The sequence below is a fragment of the Microcebus murinus genome, chromosome 7, assembly GCF_040939455.1.
Source record: "Microcebus murinus isolate Inina chromosome 7, M.murinus_Inina_mat1.0, whole genome shotgun sequence".
In the NCBI taxonomy this organism is placed as follows: Eukaryota; Metazoa; Chordata; class Mammalia; order Primates; family Cheirogaleidae; genus Microcebus; species Microcebus murinus.
In genome coordinates this window covers 90522021-90538668 of record NC_134110.1, presented here as the reverse complement: position 1 = coordinate 90538668, position 16648 = coordinate 90522021, and the positions used below count along the sequence as shown (strand labels likewise).

The 16648-nt window shown below is 42.2% G+C and overlaps 1 protein-coding gene across 3 annotated transcripts in view; it reads left to right on the top strand.

Annotated features, from left to right (window-relative positions):
* TRIM55 (tripartite motif containing 55) overlaps window positions 1-16648 on the top strand; it is a 45302-nt gene that overhangs the window by 18949 nt on the left and 9705 nt on the right. Inside the window, exons 5-10 of one of the 3 annotated variants that reach the window (XM_012737188.3) lie at window positions 3940-4173; window positions 4512-4534; window positions 4632-4756; window positions 6002-6249; window positions 7641-7928; window positions 9236-10789. In XM_012737188.3, coding sequence (XP_012592642.2) covers window positions 3940-4173; window positions 4512-4534; window positions 4632-4756; window positions 6002-6249; window positions 7641-7928; window positions 9236-9349 — 1032 coding nt within the window. In that variant the 3' untranslated portion in view covers window positions 9350-10789. Of the gene's footprint in view, window positions 1-3939; window positions 4174-4511; window positions 4535-4631; window positions 4757-6001; window positions 6250-7640; window positions 7929-9235; window positions 10790-16648 lie in introns of those variants that run through there. The other 2 variants (XM_012737185.3, XM_012737187.2) reach the window with 2 other exon arrangements.

Here is a 16648-nt window from a genome sequence, read left to right as displayed (position 1 = left end):
TTCTTGCCTTTAAAAAGTCTATTCTCAACATAGCAAATTTGTTAAAAGGCATATATTCAATTTATGAGCACTTCATAAAAATTTGTTTTCAAGTCACTTAAAAGTGTGGGCCCAGCTGGGTGTGGTGAGAGCAGCAGTGAGCCAGAAGTTCAAAGACTTTGATTCTAGGCCAGGCACCATTATTAAATGGCAGAATGGCCTTGAGAAAGTGACAGCTCCGCTGGGTTTCATTTTCCACATGAGTGAAATGATTAATTGGGAGTCTAATGAATTCCATGCAGCTTCAAAATTCCACAACGGAATAATTCAAATTAAACAATTTGGACCTAAATTTAATAAACACTGATATAGTGCTTACTATGTCCAGGTAATATTAGAAGTGCTTTAAAAAGTGTATATGATAGAATAATTATAATAAAGCATAGACCATGCATGGGGTAGCATTTTCCATACTGTAAAATATAAGCACATATGAGTTGCTATTAAAATGGTAGCAATTTTACTAAAACTTAATATAGTGCAAGTCATTAAAAAACCAGAATAGAAATAATATTTAGAACTGAAAATAATGTAGGAATGAAAGTAGTTATTTCACTTTATACCACTAAATAAAATTTATATGGCAGAGATACGTGATCTAATCTTTATTTGACTTGAGAGAGTACGCTAGGGTGCACATGACTTCACATCAGTCTCATTACAAATGATTTGGCTGTCATAATCTTGAATGTTCTCACACATATTAAATCACATAGAAGAAAACTTTTGTGAAGACATTCTACCAAGTATTACATCTTAATATAATATTTTTTATAAACGTTTTAAGTGCACAATTCATTTTGGAAGAACAGCTGGAAAACATCATGTGTTCCAAGCCGGCAGTAGAGCTTCTAAATATCAGAGAGGCATGCTTCACGTATACAGTGGGCACATGGCTGCCTGTAAACTTAGAACAGAAGGTAATATACTGAAAGAAAGTTTGATTGGAAAGCTACTAACAGGCTTCCATTCCTAGGCCTGGTTGCAATAGTCCAAATCTCAAACTAAAGGGCTAGAAATGGACAGAAATTTGGCAAACCCCAAATTTCCATGTCTTGACATGCTGCATGACCCTTCTCCTATTACTTTGACAACTGCCCGGACTCCAAGCTTTTTTGTCCCACTACACACCTCCTCTACTCCTACAGGTCCTTTAAGGCCAACTCAGGCACCACTTCCTCTAAGAAGCTTTTCCTGAGCAAACACTCCTGAGTCCCCTCAAATGCCCCCCACCTGCATGAAGGGGTGGACCAAGGTCCCATCTCCATGGTCTTATAAATCTGCGATATGTTTCCATTATTCAGCCTACTACATTGAATTACATTACTGGCCCATAGTCTTTGTCATTCAGTGAACTGTGAGCTCCTTGGGAACAGAAATTGTTTTTCATTCATTTTTGGATTACCCAGAGTCTTGCAATAGTGCATGACACAAATGACATGTTTAAGAATTGTTTGTTAAGGCTTGGTGCGGTGGCTCACGCCTGTAATCCTAGCACTCTGGGAGGCCGAGGCGGGCTGATTGCTCGAGGTCAGGAGTTCAAAACCAGCCTGAGCAAGAGCGAGACCCCGTCTCTACTATAAATAGAAAGAAATTAATTGGCCAACTAATATATATAGAAAAAATTAGCTGGGCATGGTGGCACGTGCCTGTAGTCCCAGCTACTCGGGAGGCTGAGGCAGGAGGATTGCTTGAGCCCAGGAGTTTGAGGTTGCTGTGAGCTAGGCTGATGCCACAGCACTCACTCCAGCCTGGGCAACAAAGCGAGACTCTGTGTCTCAAAAAAAAAAAAAAAAGAATTGTTTGTTAAATGAATGACAACAGTAACTGGTATTGACTATTAAAATGGTTTGCTCCATTGGATCTCCTTCATGCGTTATAACTTGGTCAGAAACTGCAGTGAGAATTGACTGTGTTCCAAGGGAAGCAGTGGAGTGAGAGATGTATTTCTTCTGCATTGATGGAGTGTTTTCATAATCAACAATTTGGTTTAGGTCATCCTTTTTTTCCTCTCTTACTCTAAGAATAGTAGAGAACTTGGGGGGGGGGAATGAAACATAATCTTAAAAAATTGATTCAACGGATATTCATTGAACATCTGCTATCCAAGGTGCTATGTCTCCTAGGCAGACCCAGAGTCTGCCCTCAAGGAGACTATAGTTTAGATGTTTAAGAAACTCACATAAATGAAGAAAGCAATGCATGACATCAAAGAGATCAATGTTTACTAAAATGAAAAAAACATGCGATAAGGGTCACAGAGAGATCGGAGACAAATTAGCTGGGTTCCTAAGAAGCCCCCAGTAGGCAGGAGAGCTAGGTTGGGTCGTCATGGCTCACAACCTGCTCTCAGCTGTAAAGGTCCTAGATCCAGAGAGGAACAGGTCCAAGGAGATTGGCACACACACGTACCAAGCTTATTGGAGCCTGAGAAACCGAAAGGCCAATGACTAGTGAACTGGAAAATTAATTATGAGTTAAACATGGCTCAGAGTAAAGGAAGCTGGATGGTACTGTAAATGCTTCAGACACATAACGTGGGTGTGCAAGCCAGATTTCCAATACAGCCTTTCTCTCCAAGTACAAAACCAGATCCAGGCTAGGTGCAGTGGCTCCTGCCTGTAATCCTAGCACTCTGGGAGGCCAAGGCAGGAGTTGACTGCTTGAGCTCAGGAGTTTGAGACCAGCCTGAGCAAGAGCAAGACACTGTCTCTACTAAAAATATAAAAATTAACTGAGCAATTGTGGTGCATGCCTGTAGTCCCAGCTACTCAGGAGGCTGAGGCAGGAGGATTGGTTAAGCCCAGGAGTTTGAGGTTGCAGTGAGCTGTGATGATACCAGTGCCCTCTACCCAGGGTGACAGAATGAGACTCAGTATCAGGGGAAAAAAAGCAAACAAAACAACCAGATCCAGTATTTCCCCTTTTTAGAAAGTATTGGATAAATAAAGAATCTAGTGGAAACAGGTATATGCCATAAATGGTAACTGTTATGGGATTTCAGAGGGTTAAAAGATGATATTCAGCTGTAAAAATGAAGGGAAGCTTTATGGAAGAAGCAGCAGTCCAGCAATGACTTTGAGATTGCTTAGAGTTTGCAACTGTGACTTGGGGGAGAACATTGTAGACAGAGGGGGCAGCATGAACTAAGAGAGTGAGTGGTTCATTTTTGCTGGAATACAGGGTCTGTAGTGGAGAACGGTGGAATGTTATGAAGGTAAGCTGGAACCAGGTCATCATGAGTCTTGAAGGCCAGTTACAAAGTTTAAATGTTATTCTTTGTGTCTCGGGGAGTCATAACAGAAGAAACATGATTAGAACTGTACTCTGAGAAAATTAATTTGGTTGCAGTGTGAATTGTCTTGGAGGGGTAAGAGGAATCCCAAATTCAGAGGTCTTTGGGAAGCTACAGAATCCACATGGGAGGACTGGAACTAGGACGGTATTGACACAGGTCGAGCAGAGAGAGACTGGAGGTACAATCCAGAACGTACCACAGGGTTTCCTTACACACACACACACACACACACACACACACACACACACAGTCTCCAAAGCAAAATATAACTATAACATATATACTCCAAGTATAATATAAAAGAAAATCTGTCCTAATTTCTATGAAATTCTCCATTTATGAAGATAGAAGATTGAAAAATCATTGATCCATTTAGCCAATTTGATTGATTTTTGGATTGTCTAAGTATCAAATTTGTTAAAACTGGGATTTTTCAAAGCACCAACACAGTGGATATCTATACTTATAGTGACATCTTAAAAGAAAAGAAAAAAAAAACGTCCTTCATAAATAAATGTTCTTCTCTCCCAAAATGTATAGGTGATTTCTCCAAATAGACTTTCTTTCAGACACTCTCTAACATCAGCTAACCCCACTAACAGGAATGTTGCAGACAGCAGAAGCAGGAGCTCTGTGAGAAGTTTGATTACCTGTACGGCATCCTGGAGCAGAGGAAGAACGAAATGACCCAGGTCATTACACGAACCCAAGAGGAGAAACTGGAACACGTCCGTGCTCTAATCAAAAAGTATTCTGATCATTTGGAGAATGTCACAAAATTGGTTGAGTCAGGAATCCAGTTCATGGATGAACCAGAAATGGCGGTGTTTCTGCAGGTGAGTCACTTTCTGGCACCAAGGAAACAACCCAAAAGATAAGTACTGGAAAATTATTTATCGCATTTTCATCATTTTATGTACACTTCATTTTTTATCTATTTTGCCAACAAAAATATAAACCCCCATTACACTTATATCTCCATCTATTTAAACAAGTCAGTAAACATATATCTGTGGCATCGCTGAAATATAAGAGGGTTCAGATATAAAACAGCAATTGTTTATGGCATTTAGAAACTAAGCTATGAGATTCTCAGAGTCAGCAAAAGAAATAATTGTCTCACCACTGTCTTCGATGAAAAGAATTTAAGTAAGCCTATCTTTTGCTTTCACAGAATGCCAAAACCCTGTTACAGAAGTAAGTAATTTTTATTTTGTGGAAAAACACATGTTTTCTCTTTTACCCAAGGCTATCAAATTTTTAGTGACAAGGTGGCAACTTGTCTTCGTTGCAGAATCTCTGAAGCATCAAAGGCATTTCAGATGGAGAAAATAGAACATGGCTATGAGAACATGAACCACTTCACAGTCAACCTCAATAGAGAAGAAAAAATAATACGCGAAATTGATTTTTACAGAGGTTTGTTATTCTTTTGACCGTTTGGTCAAAGTTGCAGGTGTGCGAGAGCCGCAGAGGGGTTGGGTGGGAGGGAAGGGGGGATTCAGAATCACATCTGGAATCGATGTCGACAACTTTACAAGAATCATAATCCACTGTGAAGCTCTGTTTCATTGCAGGATCACATAGTTTGTTGACAGTGTTTATTTGGCTTTGCATATTATAGTGCCTATTTTGATGTCATGATTGGGCATTTGACTCTGAGTCGTCAAATACTTAATTGATGGTGATGATGCTATCTCAACTTCAGCCTTACACAAACTGTTAGCCTCAATGATGGGAAGTGTCGTCAAGAACAAGGTTAAGGATGAGAGAAAAATAAAACATAGACAACGTCTAGGCTAGATATTATAGCCCATCGACTTAAGCAAACTTTAGAGGACAAGAATAGTTGCAGATCATAGAGTAAGTCACAGCCTAGAAATTAAGCTGGGTCAGTGTGACCAGATGTGCTCCATGAGCTATAAATGCATTCTTACCTTTTGGCCCAGAAATCCCACTCCTGGAAATTTATCCTGATAAAATAATGGAAAAAAGGAAAACAATCTTGGAGCTGATCAAAACTTTGATCACCTTGACTCACCCTAGCCCATCCAGGTGACCACACCCCTTGGCTAGACCACCAATAATGCCAAAAGGCTGCGCCAGCATCCACTGATGTTGTTTTAGTAGGGCAAATCTTCAGGATGGATTTTTAAAAAATTATCACTTAGTATCACCTATCCTTAATGTTACCTGAGAGAATATTAAGACCTGTGGGTTTGGCAAGGAGTCACAGTATTAATTGTGGCAAAGATCAGTCTTCACTGCACAAAGATGGTAAGAAATGAAAAAGTGACAAGGGTTTGTGTGCTTTCTGAGATTTAGTTTGACAGAGATAAACAAGTAACAATCCAGCCCCCCAGGTGCTTGCAGATGTGGCAGAATATGATAGAAACGTGAGCAAGCTGTGGGGGGCTGAGGTGGATGGTGCTCTGTGGGGGTGAGGACTTTGTCCTGGGAAGGAGAGCGAGGAGGATGGGGACATTCCTTCACACACGTCCTGTCCACTCTTCATAGAAGCACAAAGCCCCGGCGCGGCACACTGGGACCATTGTCCAGGGTCTGTTGGCAAGGACTTCCCTAGCCTGACCTTAAGCTGGGCATTAGCTGTTTCCATGGCTGCAGTGGTATACAAACGACTTAAAAGATACCTTTCCTTACCAGAGGATGAAGAGGAAGAAGAAGAAGAAGAAGAAGAAGAAGGAGAAGAAGAAGGGGAAGGAGAAGTAGGAGATGTGGAAGAGGTAGAAAATGTTCAAACAGAGGCTCCAGAAGACAGTGAAAGTCTGGGAAAAGCCTTGGAGCCCGCTCAGCTGTCCTTGGAGCCGCAGGCTGCCCCTGGGGCACTTCCAGTTTCCTCTCCAGAGCCACCTCCAGCCCTGCCACCTGCCGCGGATGCCCCAGTGACGCAGGTAACCGCCCAAGTCCCTTCCTGCGGCACATGTGGCCGCGTTTCCTTGCTGAACAGCCTAAAGAATGTATTTGATTCTCCTTTAAGAAAAAGATAACTATTAATGTATGCCAGGCATTTGTGTGTGGCAGACAACAGATTTCAGGACAGTCACAATGTCAGGGAGAAAAGTCCTCTAGGTGATTCAACAGGTTCATGGTCGTTATAGCTGGTTGGCAAGACTTAATTTAGTACAGTTTGCCCGTCAATAATGCCTTCAAATCTGAGGTAATATTTGCCTGGAAATTTTTGTGTGTGTTTGTGTGTGTGTGTGTGTGTGTGTGTGTACGTGTAAGTAACATGTTAATTGATGTGACATGTATATGTAAGTAACTCTCTGTTACTTAGTGAGCACAGATACAGGGTGTAAGATGAGAAATGATATAGGATATAGGGTCATAAATAAAAGGTATTATACTTTCAGAACTTTGAATTTCCTGTCAATATAGAGGAAGTAGAGAAACTACACTGGTTTATGTTATGAAACTACACTGTTGCTCACCCTGAAATACAACTTGTATGTCTTTCTTCAGTGGGCAAGCAGTGAAGCCTGGTTTTCTATGTATTGGACCTTCAATGAGGTTGTATGTTGACAGAATTGCTTATAACACATTTACAAAATCAGCTCATCCCAGATTGGCTGACCTTGTGTTTTTAAGATGTCACTGCCCAGTCTTCAAGCCTTCGTGCTAACTGTACGACACTTCAGCAGACAGGATCCCAACCTATTGAGTTTGTGGGCAGTGTAGACTCAGCAAAGGAAAACCCTGGTTTTGCACCTGCTTTCAGAGTGGATTGAAATCATCTGTAGCACCAAAACTCCAGAAGGGGACTCAGAGGTGGAATTGTATTTCTATGCTCTGTCTCCACAGGAAACCAGGCTAAAAAATGCTATTTATAGTTTCTGGAATCTTGAAATTCTGGGTATACCAATTGCATTGAAATAGAAAGAGGTATGGTCACTAAATGAGGGTGGGATTTGATCATTGAGCTTAATTTGGGGGGCCCACATACAATTCCAACAAATTAATTCTGGTCAATAGTTTGACCCTTCTCTCATATCTGATATTTTATAAGCAACTTTCACTTGAGGCTTCACTTGGGTGCTTTCTGCCCACCCAGGATGCCACCTAGTGAAAGACAAGCAGCACGTCCAGACGCCAGACAGATGACAGCCTGGTGTCAGCCTTGCACCCTGAGCACTTCAGAGGGTGGGATGAACTAAAACAGCCACTAAGTCAGGCACTGCACACAGAGCTCAGTGTTCCAACCTGAAGGGAACTAAAATCGACTGCTTTTCTTCTTCTTCTTTTTTTTTTTTTTTTACTTTTGAATTTATCTGTCCTAATTAAGGGGGAGGTTGTTCCCAGTGGCTCTCAGCAGACCACAGAGTCTGAAACTCCAGTCCCTGCAGCAGCGGAAACTGCGGATCCCTTGTTTTACCCTAGTTGGTATAAAGGGCAAACCCGGAAAGCCACCACCAACCCACCTTGCACCCCAGGGAGCGAAGTTCTGGGGCAAATAGGGCCTCCGGGTTCTGAGGACTCGAATGTGCAGAACGCAGAAGTGGCAGGAGCTGCAACCAGTGAGAGGGCAGCAGTGAGTGGTAAGGAAACTAGTGCACCTGCAGCTACTTCTAAGGTTAGTGTTGGTGAACTTGTGTCTGAATGCTCTCCCGTGCCCCAAGGTCCTGCTAGAATAGGCCTCAGCAAAAAAAAAAAAAAAAGGGGGGGGGACTTTCAAAGGACACAGAGAAACCACTGCCATGGGAAAAATACAGAAACAACCCACCCGCCGTGTTGGCTTAAAGAAAACACAAAACAAAACAAATTTGACTTCACACTGCCCATGCGTGGTGACCTCACACCTGGCTTCCCAGAGAGGGGCGCAAGCGAGCCTGGCCTTAGGCATGCCACGGATCGCTGCTTGGTCTGCAGTGACTGGCTGTGTCCCTGGTCCTTCTTTGCGACCGCCACCTGCCCTTGCTCAAGCTTCCGTGTGTCCTCCTTGGGCTTCCAAAGACTAATCACCTGCTTCTGTGTCATTCCCAGCAACCCCCAAGGAGCACATTTGAATTAAGTTTTAAGTCTGCTCTGGAAAATAACCTTTGGTTCATGGGTTCTGGGAGCGTGCTGGCTACAGCGAGACATGGTCTTGCTCGACTAAACCCGTGCTTCCTAAGCATGTGCTCCTGGGAGCAGAAAGCATAGGTGTTCCTCCATGGAGACTTCTACGACACTCTTAACACCTTGTTTTCTTTACAAGCGTGAGCCACCGGGCCTGGCCCCAACACCTTGTTTTCTTTATATAATGAGAGTTTGAAGTCCATGTCTTCTCCCTAACACCTGGTTAGATGTTTGCATGAGTCCAAGAGTCGCTAGAAATCTTTTACACTTTCTTCACCAGGAAGGATGTTCATAGTGACACTCATGAGCATTCTTAAATGCTGTGTGGGGTGTGAGAGTGTGAGTGTTGCCCAGACAAGAGGCTGTCAGAAAAACACTCTTCTGCTCCTGGGTCATCAGGTGATTATAAACAACAAACAACATTTTTTCAAAAATCAGGAAATGACTTTATTATCTTCGTTCTATCTGTTCAAATGGGCCTCCATTTCCATTGGAAATGATATTTGAAAAATTAAAAGTAACACGCTTTGGGGCCAGATATTTGTTTTCATAGCTGAAACATGACAAAAATAAATGTTTGGTGTGAGGAAACCTTTTAGGTTTTAAAAAAAAATGGAGTAGATGTTATTTCTAGAAAGTTTGTAAAATTCTTACATATTTAGTGGAGGTTGTATGCTGAGGAGCTGTTTTCTGAAAACAGTAGTGCCATACTCTACTTTGGAGCACATAGGCTCCAAACCAAAATGAAAAATCCATCTAAATGATGCTGAAAAAATTATTTTGTGATAATATCAGTGAAGCTTTCTTCTTGTTTTCTCACAGGAGTTAGCAATCTGCCTAGCACTTTTGGCTTTTCTTATACTTCACTACATCTGGAGTCAGATTCAGTGCTTGATTTTTACTTTAATGGGTAGGAAATATTTTCTTTTCCCTTGACTAACATCTCATGTAGTTCCTTCTGTAATGTTCCTCTTCTGTAGGCCCAGAGATGAGTTTCTCCCCAGCCCTTGAGGCTCAGCCATCTAAAAAGAACGGTGTTTGCAGATAATACTGGTGACCTCAAGGCACTGAGGAGAATTGCTCCATTATCTGTTCCTGCATGGAGGGCACCCTGACTCAGAACAGTGACTCTGTGGGCAATTATTCAGTAATCCAGTAGGAATGAACCTTCCCCAATGGTCACTAGGGGAGGCCAGTTTCGAAAGGTGTCCACAATGCTGCCAGCACTGGCTGCTCTTCAAGCAGAGGGAGGAGCAGCAGGGGACTTCTTCAGGGAAGTGCAGGTCTCCATAGATGACACAGCAGCATTTCATCTGCTTACACCAGATGCCCAGGAGGTGGCCCGATGCCTCCTGTTGGGAATGCTGCCCCAGACAGTTCCTATCGGGTGAGCAGGTGGCTTCTCTTTGAACCCTCAGGCTCTACAGTGTTTCTCCTGGGGGAGGAGGCCCCTGAGAGAAAGATGCCCTGGCCGCAGCAACAACAGGAGGATTGCAGCCAGGGGAGCCCGGCATGGGCGGAGCCAGCAGCCCAGAGCGCACTTACCAGCCATAATGCATTAGAACCAAAGAAAAGCTATCATGCCATCAAATGGTCCCTGAATATTATTAATATTTTTTAATTGCCTTTCTCATGGTCAAGCCTTTGCTTGATTACTGTTATGAGGTTTGCTTTGGGACTGACCTCTTATCCTTTTAATAGTCTTTTGAAGGTTATCAGTTTAATTAATATTCAAAGATCCAAACCCCATGTACTTTTGAGTCAATGACCCTGCTGGACCTGAGACTCAGTTCCTTTTTACCTGTAGCCCCGAAGCAGTCAGGGTCCATGATGCCAAAAGGCCTTAGCTATTTGTGGCTCACTGGCTTTTCCCTGGGTTGACGTTGACTCTTCTAGAAGCTCCCCTCATAGACTTCCCTTCTGCTGCATTAGCCATCGGCTTGCCAATGGCTGTGGGGCGTCCGTGGGTCCCTGCTGTGTCTGTAACTGTTTGTGAGCAGGACCTGCCCCCAGTGTCTAATAATCAGGTGGAAGCCTGTGCGCCCTAGACTGTCCTGAGCATCCTTGTAGCCTGCTCATCTGCCTGGCTCCTCTTCCCAGCATTATTTGTGGTGAAGAGCAGCAGCAGGAAGTACCAGCCGTGCACTAGGTGGGGCAGATGGGGAGAGAGAAAACTCTATGCTTTATTGGAACCAGGACCTAATTGTGGATCTGAATAATTGTCTGAAGGGTTCCGTTTACATTCTGAGAATTCCAGCTTGGGGCTTTGTCATCGTATGTATATATCCTCATAATGCTTCTCTGAGGCTGCAGGGGGAGTGCCATGCTTCATGGCTGCCATCCACTGAGCCCATGTCATGTATGCTGACATTCACACGCCTGTCTGGTGAGATGAGGGTGAGGAAGGTGGGCGGGGGGTGTGTGTGCGGGGTGGGGATTGACATTAGGATCACAAAGAACCTTGCTTGCGTAGTTCTCAGTGCTTGAGAAAGGGCCTTTCACATGATCCCTGAGATGGATTTGCACGGGTTGATAGCGACCTTACCACGTAGCAAATTCCTGGCCTCTGTGAACTTTTTGCAGGCCCAATTCAACCTTCGCCACCCCAAAACCCAATTTATCAGCTTAATATTTGTCCAGCGCATGGTTAGCTTGTTGGATTTTTACATTTCATCATTAGTCTCACCTTGAACAGTTATGATGTGTTACAAGAGTTCTTTTTATCAAATTTTATTTTTTAAATTGACACAAAAAATTGTATATATTTATGGGGTACATAGTGATGTTTTAATACCTGTAATGTATAGTGATCAGAGCTGAGTAATTAGCATATCCATTATCTCAAACATGTATTATTTCTCCGTGTTGGGAAGAGACCTTGATTCATTGGGCTTCACCTCTCTTAGCGAGATGGTCCCATGTCAGAGAGTGAGGTTACCTTAGAAACTCAGGAGTATCTCAGGCTTATTTGATCTGTAAACTCACTTCGGTCCCTGTCAGCTGAACTGCAGACCTTTTAAGAAGGCAAAGGCTCTATTTCCAGGTACTTTCTTCATATCCATTTACACAGTGAAACCTGCCCTTGGTTTTGCTGCCTGTGATTTCTGATGCTGGACAATCTCTGCTTTTATCACGTACCTTTTCTTTTCACACAAGCACATAGGCAAAAAGGAAAAAAAAGATACTAGTCATGGCAAAAACCAGATGTCAGCTCCCTCCACTGGTGATGGCGGGACTTGTACTTCTTGTTAGATCGGAGGAGTGTGGTTGCCTTCCCCACTGGCATTCTCTAAGAATACATCGTTTTTCAACAGGGTTTAGGTTCAACCTTAAGGGGAATTTATATATAGATTCATATAAAAGGCTCTGATCCCCATCCATCCTTCTGCGGGATGCACTTTGAGCCCTGCCACACCCTGTTCCCCCAGGAAACTGTGCAGAGCCCCCATACCTACATGGCCGTTAGCTGTAGAATTGCCCTCTAAGTTTCCACCCGTCTGGGCTGTGCCTGCCGTATGCTCAGTCAGTGTAAAGAATGTTTGGCAGAAATAACATTTGTCCTACTTCATGAGTTAGTTTAAAAAGTTATTTTGAAAAACTTCCACCATGCCCTAGTCAACCTCAGAAAACCAGGGAATTGTAGAGGAGGAGAAGGATGCTGTGAGACAGGTTGGCTGCCCTTGGAAAGCAGTCTCTGGGGGCCTTGTGCCCTGGTCATGCCTTGTGTGGCCCCTTCTGGTCCCATGTGCCTCTATCCACTGCCCCTGCCCTTCCCATGGCACTTCCATGCCAGTGACACCTGACTGTTAACATAGAGACCACTCCTGCCCTCACCCATTCCCGGTGGACAGTTGGGCTTTTTATTAGGAGTATGCGTGCCAGTTAAATTTTCACAGAGGTGAGAGCAGCAGCAACAAAAACCCCCTCCTGGTTTCCTCCTCCCTTCCCGCTGCAGCTTAGTGGCCTCCTGTGGAAGGATTTGCCCAAACCATTTCATGGGAGCTGTGCAAGGCACAGGGGTTTCCAGACAAATGTCTCCGTTTGGTGGATTAGCTCGGCAGCTGCTCTGGATGATATTTGAGCTGGACATTCCAGCTGCCTCAGGGTCAGAGGCCCCCACCACATCACATGCACGCGCGCACGCATGCACGCACGTACACAACACACACCAGCGAGAGCCAATTGCTTTGGAGATGAGGACTTTGGCATCGAAATCTCTGCAATTTCTGCCTCCACAAAGAGCCACAGCTAATGTGTTTCACCAGGGCGTGAAGTTGTAATGGTAAGAGACCCTAAAAGCTTTACTACATCATAGTTATTTGTTGTTTCAAGAAGAGAATACCTACTTTTCACATCCCAGTCTTCAAACCTGAAAATAGACAGATAAATGGGTAGAAATTCTGCCAAGGCTCAAGGCAGTGGAGAGATCAGTGAAATTAGGAGAGAGGACTTTGGTTCTAGTCCTGGAGCTGCTTCTGTGTCTGACTCAGGACATTTAATTTCTTTGAGCCCCAGTTTTCTCACAGGGAAAATAAAAGGACAACTCAATGAACAGATTCAAGGATTTACATAACATTGGGCTGTGAAGAACCAAATATTAAGAATCTTATAATTTGTTTAAGGACGTTTTCATTGGGAGGGCTATGGACTCAGGCCTGACATGATAAGTGACAATGATTACATAGATTCTCTGTGAAACAGTCCATTGCATTTCTCAAAACATATTTCTTGTCTTGAAGCTCTTACTTAAATCTCCATTTCCCGAACTGTTTTCCAAATCTCTCCCTCGGTGCCCATTTAGCCGAATGTTTATGCAGCTGCTCTTACCTCCTTCAGATTGCATGAACTCCATAAAGTCAACAACAGTCCATAAAATCCATGCAAATTGCAAATAAAGGTACTTATAGATATCATTGCCCAGTAGAGCTAAAACAGAGTATAGACATTAGAGGCAGCCACAGAATAGTAGATGGATGAAGAAATGATTTTTTTTTTAAATTGAGGTATAACACTAGAATTTACCCATCTTAAGGGTATAGTTCGGTGAGTTTTGACAAATGCGTAGCATTGTACACCTACCACCGCAGTGAAGATCTACAATGTTTCCATCATCCCAAAATGTTCCCTCACATGCCTTTACAGTTAATCCCATCCATGCATCCCAGCCTCTGGCAGCCATTGATGTATTTGCTTGTCATATAGTCTGCAGGTCATAGAAATAAAATCATACAGTATGTAGACTTTTGCGACTGGCTTTTTTCACTTAACATAGTGCTTTTGAGATTCATTCATTTTGTTGCATATATCAGCATTTCCATTCTTTTTATCGTGTGGGTATGTCACAATTTATCTATTCACCACTTGATGGATGTTTGTGGTGTTAGCAGCTTTGACTGTTATCAGTAAAGCTGCTATGAACATCCACATATAAGTCTTCGTGTGAATATATGTTTTCATTTCTCTTGAGTAAATATGTAGGCAAGGAAATGCTGCATGGTATGGTAAGTTTACCGTGAACTTTGTAAGAAACCATCAAACTGTTTTCCATAGTGGCTATTCAATTTGTGTTTCTACCAGCAATGTAAGAGAGTTATAGCTACTCAACATCCTAGCCAGTTCGTGGTATTGTGAGTCTTTTACATTTCACCCATTCTGGATAGATGGTTATATGTGATATTTCCTTATGGTTTTAATTTGCATTTTTCTGGGGACTAGCATTTAGCACTTTTTGTTGTGCTTATTGGCCATTTTTCTATTTTCTTTGGTGAAGTAAGTACCTGTTCACATCTTTTGCCCACTTTTTATTGGGTTGTCTGTCTTCTCAGAGAAAAGTTATGTATTCAAAATAAAACTTCCTGATCAGATGGATTTTTTTTTTTTGCAAGTATTTTCTCCCAGTCTGTGGCTTTCCTTTTCATTTTCTTAGTGTATTTTGAAGAGCAAACATTTTTAGCTTTGATGAAGTCCAGTTGATCATTTTTTCCTTTATGGTTTATGCTTTAGTGTCCTATTTAAGAAATCTTTGCTTGATTGAAAATCATAAGGATTTTCTCTCATGTTTTTTCTAGAATTTTTATAGCATTAGCTTTTAAATTAGATCTAAGATCATTTTGTTAATTTTTGTATATGTGAGGTAAGAATCAAAATTTGTTGTTGTTTTTTTTTTTTTGCTTTTTTGTTTTTTACAAGATAACCATTTGTTCCAGCACTATTTGTTGAAAAGATTATACTTTTCCTCAGCGAATTACCTTGATAACTTTGTAGAAATTCAGTTGACCATGTATGTATGGGTCTATTTCTGGACTCTGTATTTTGTACCATTGATTTGTATGTTTGTCCTTCTGCCAATACCACACTATTTTGATTATTATAGCTTTAGAGAAGTCTCCAAATAAGGTAATATAAGTCTCTAACTTTGATCTGGTTTCAAGATTGTTTTGACGATTAGTTTTACAGATCTTTTCAAAGAACCAGATTTTGGCTTTATTGGTTTTCTCAATTTTTTGTCAGTTTTACTATTTCATTCATTTCTTCTCTTTATTATTTTCTTCCTTATGCTTATTTGGGGCTTAATTTCTCTTCTCTTCTGGTGGCTGGGAATGAAAGCTTGGAACATTGATTTGAGAGCTTTCTTGCTTTCTAATATATAGATTTAATGCTACAAATTTTCTTATAATCACTGCTTTAGCTGCATACCACAAGTTTTGATATGTTTGATATTCTTATTTAATTCAAAATATTTTCTAATTTATCTTGTGGTTTCTTTTTTGACCCATGAGTTATTTAGATGAGTGGCATTTAATAATTTCCAGATATTTGGAGAGTTTCCAGATATCTTTCTGTTTGACTTCCAGTTTAATTCTGTTGTGGAGAGAGAATATACTTTGTATATTTCCAGTCCTTTTAAGTTTATTAAGATTGTTTCATGGTTCATAATATGATCTACTTCGGTGACTATCCCGTGTGTACTTGAAAACACAAGTATTTCTATTATTGAGTGGAGTATTCTATAAATATCAATTAAGTCAGTTGATTGATAGTGTTGTTCAAGTGTACTATAGTGTACTGATTTTCTGTTTACCTGTTTTATCAATTGCTGAAAAGGGAGTTTTGAGATCTTTAACTATAATTGTCAATTTGTGTATTTCTCCTCGCAGTTCTCTCAGTTTTTGCCTCATGTATTCTGAAACTCTGTTTAGGTACATTCACATTTAGCATTGTTTGTTTTCTTGAGGAACTGACCCCAAGATAGATGTTTTTTAGGAAAAAAAAAATTATCTACCTCTCCCTTTCTGTGTCTGCATGGCGAATGGGTACAGAGAAGCCCCTGCTGCATACACTGTCTTTCAAGGTACTTTGAAAAAGATAGGAGCAAGGGGGGTGCCTGGGGGAGAGCTGTGCTGGCAGTGCTTAAGGTGTCATTCCAAATGGCAGGTGATGAGAAGGATTTCACAGGTTGAACCCAAGAAACCTGCCTCCCTTCCTCCATTAGCCACGCACCACCAGACACAACAAGGGCCAGAACAGTTGAGGCACCTGACAAAGTGGCTAAGCTAAACTTCACAATCTGGCAACTAGTTGTCACTGTTCTGTGGGGCCCTGTTTTTCATTTTGATATCTATTGCTTTATGAGCTAATACCTCTGACATTTCATGACATACCTATGCCCTAGTTCATCCCTCATTCTAGCTAAACCAGTTTCCACAGAACTGCAGAGGCTTCCTGTCACAGGCCAGTGGCTTCCAGCACCAGCCTTGTCCTCCTGGCTGAGGAGGTCCAGCGGTTCCCAGCCCAAGTGTCAACGAGAAGGTGCAGAGGGGTCCCTTCCCTGTCCCATGTGTCCCCAGTTTCTTTCTGACACATCATTAGTTTGGAGACAGAGCCTCAGGAACAGTGCGGGTCACTCACACCTTAGGTCTCTCCACCCCAAAATAGCAGGGATGTGTGAAAGTCAAGGCCAGTGGCTGATCATAGACAGATGCAGTGGGGCAAGAGTCACCAAGGAAAACCAGCCCGTGGCCATCTTAGTCCCCAGCCCAGGCTCTACAGAGTGTTGTCCTGTGAAATTATAAAGGTGCCTCCAGAGGAAAATAAAACACATTTCATTTAAAAAAACAAAAAAAAAGGTGGTGGGCGTGGGAGGGAGAAAAAGGAAAATGAAAGGAGGGAGGGAGAAGGAAAGAGAGGGAGGGGGGCTAGCAAAATGTCTTTTCCCTCTTGAAGTCCAGGGTTCAT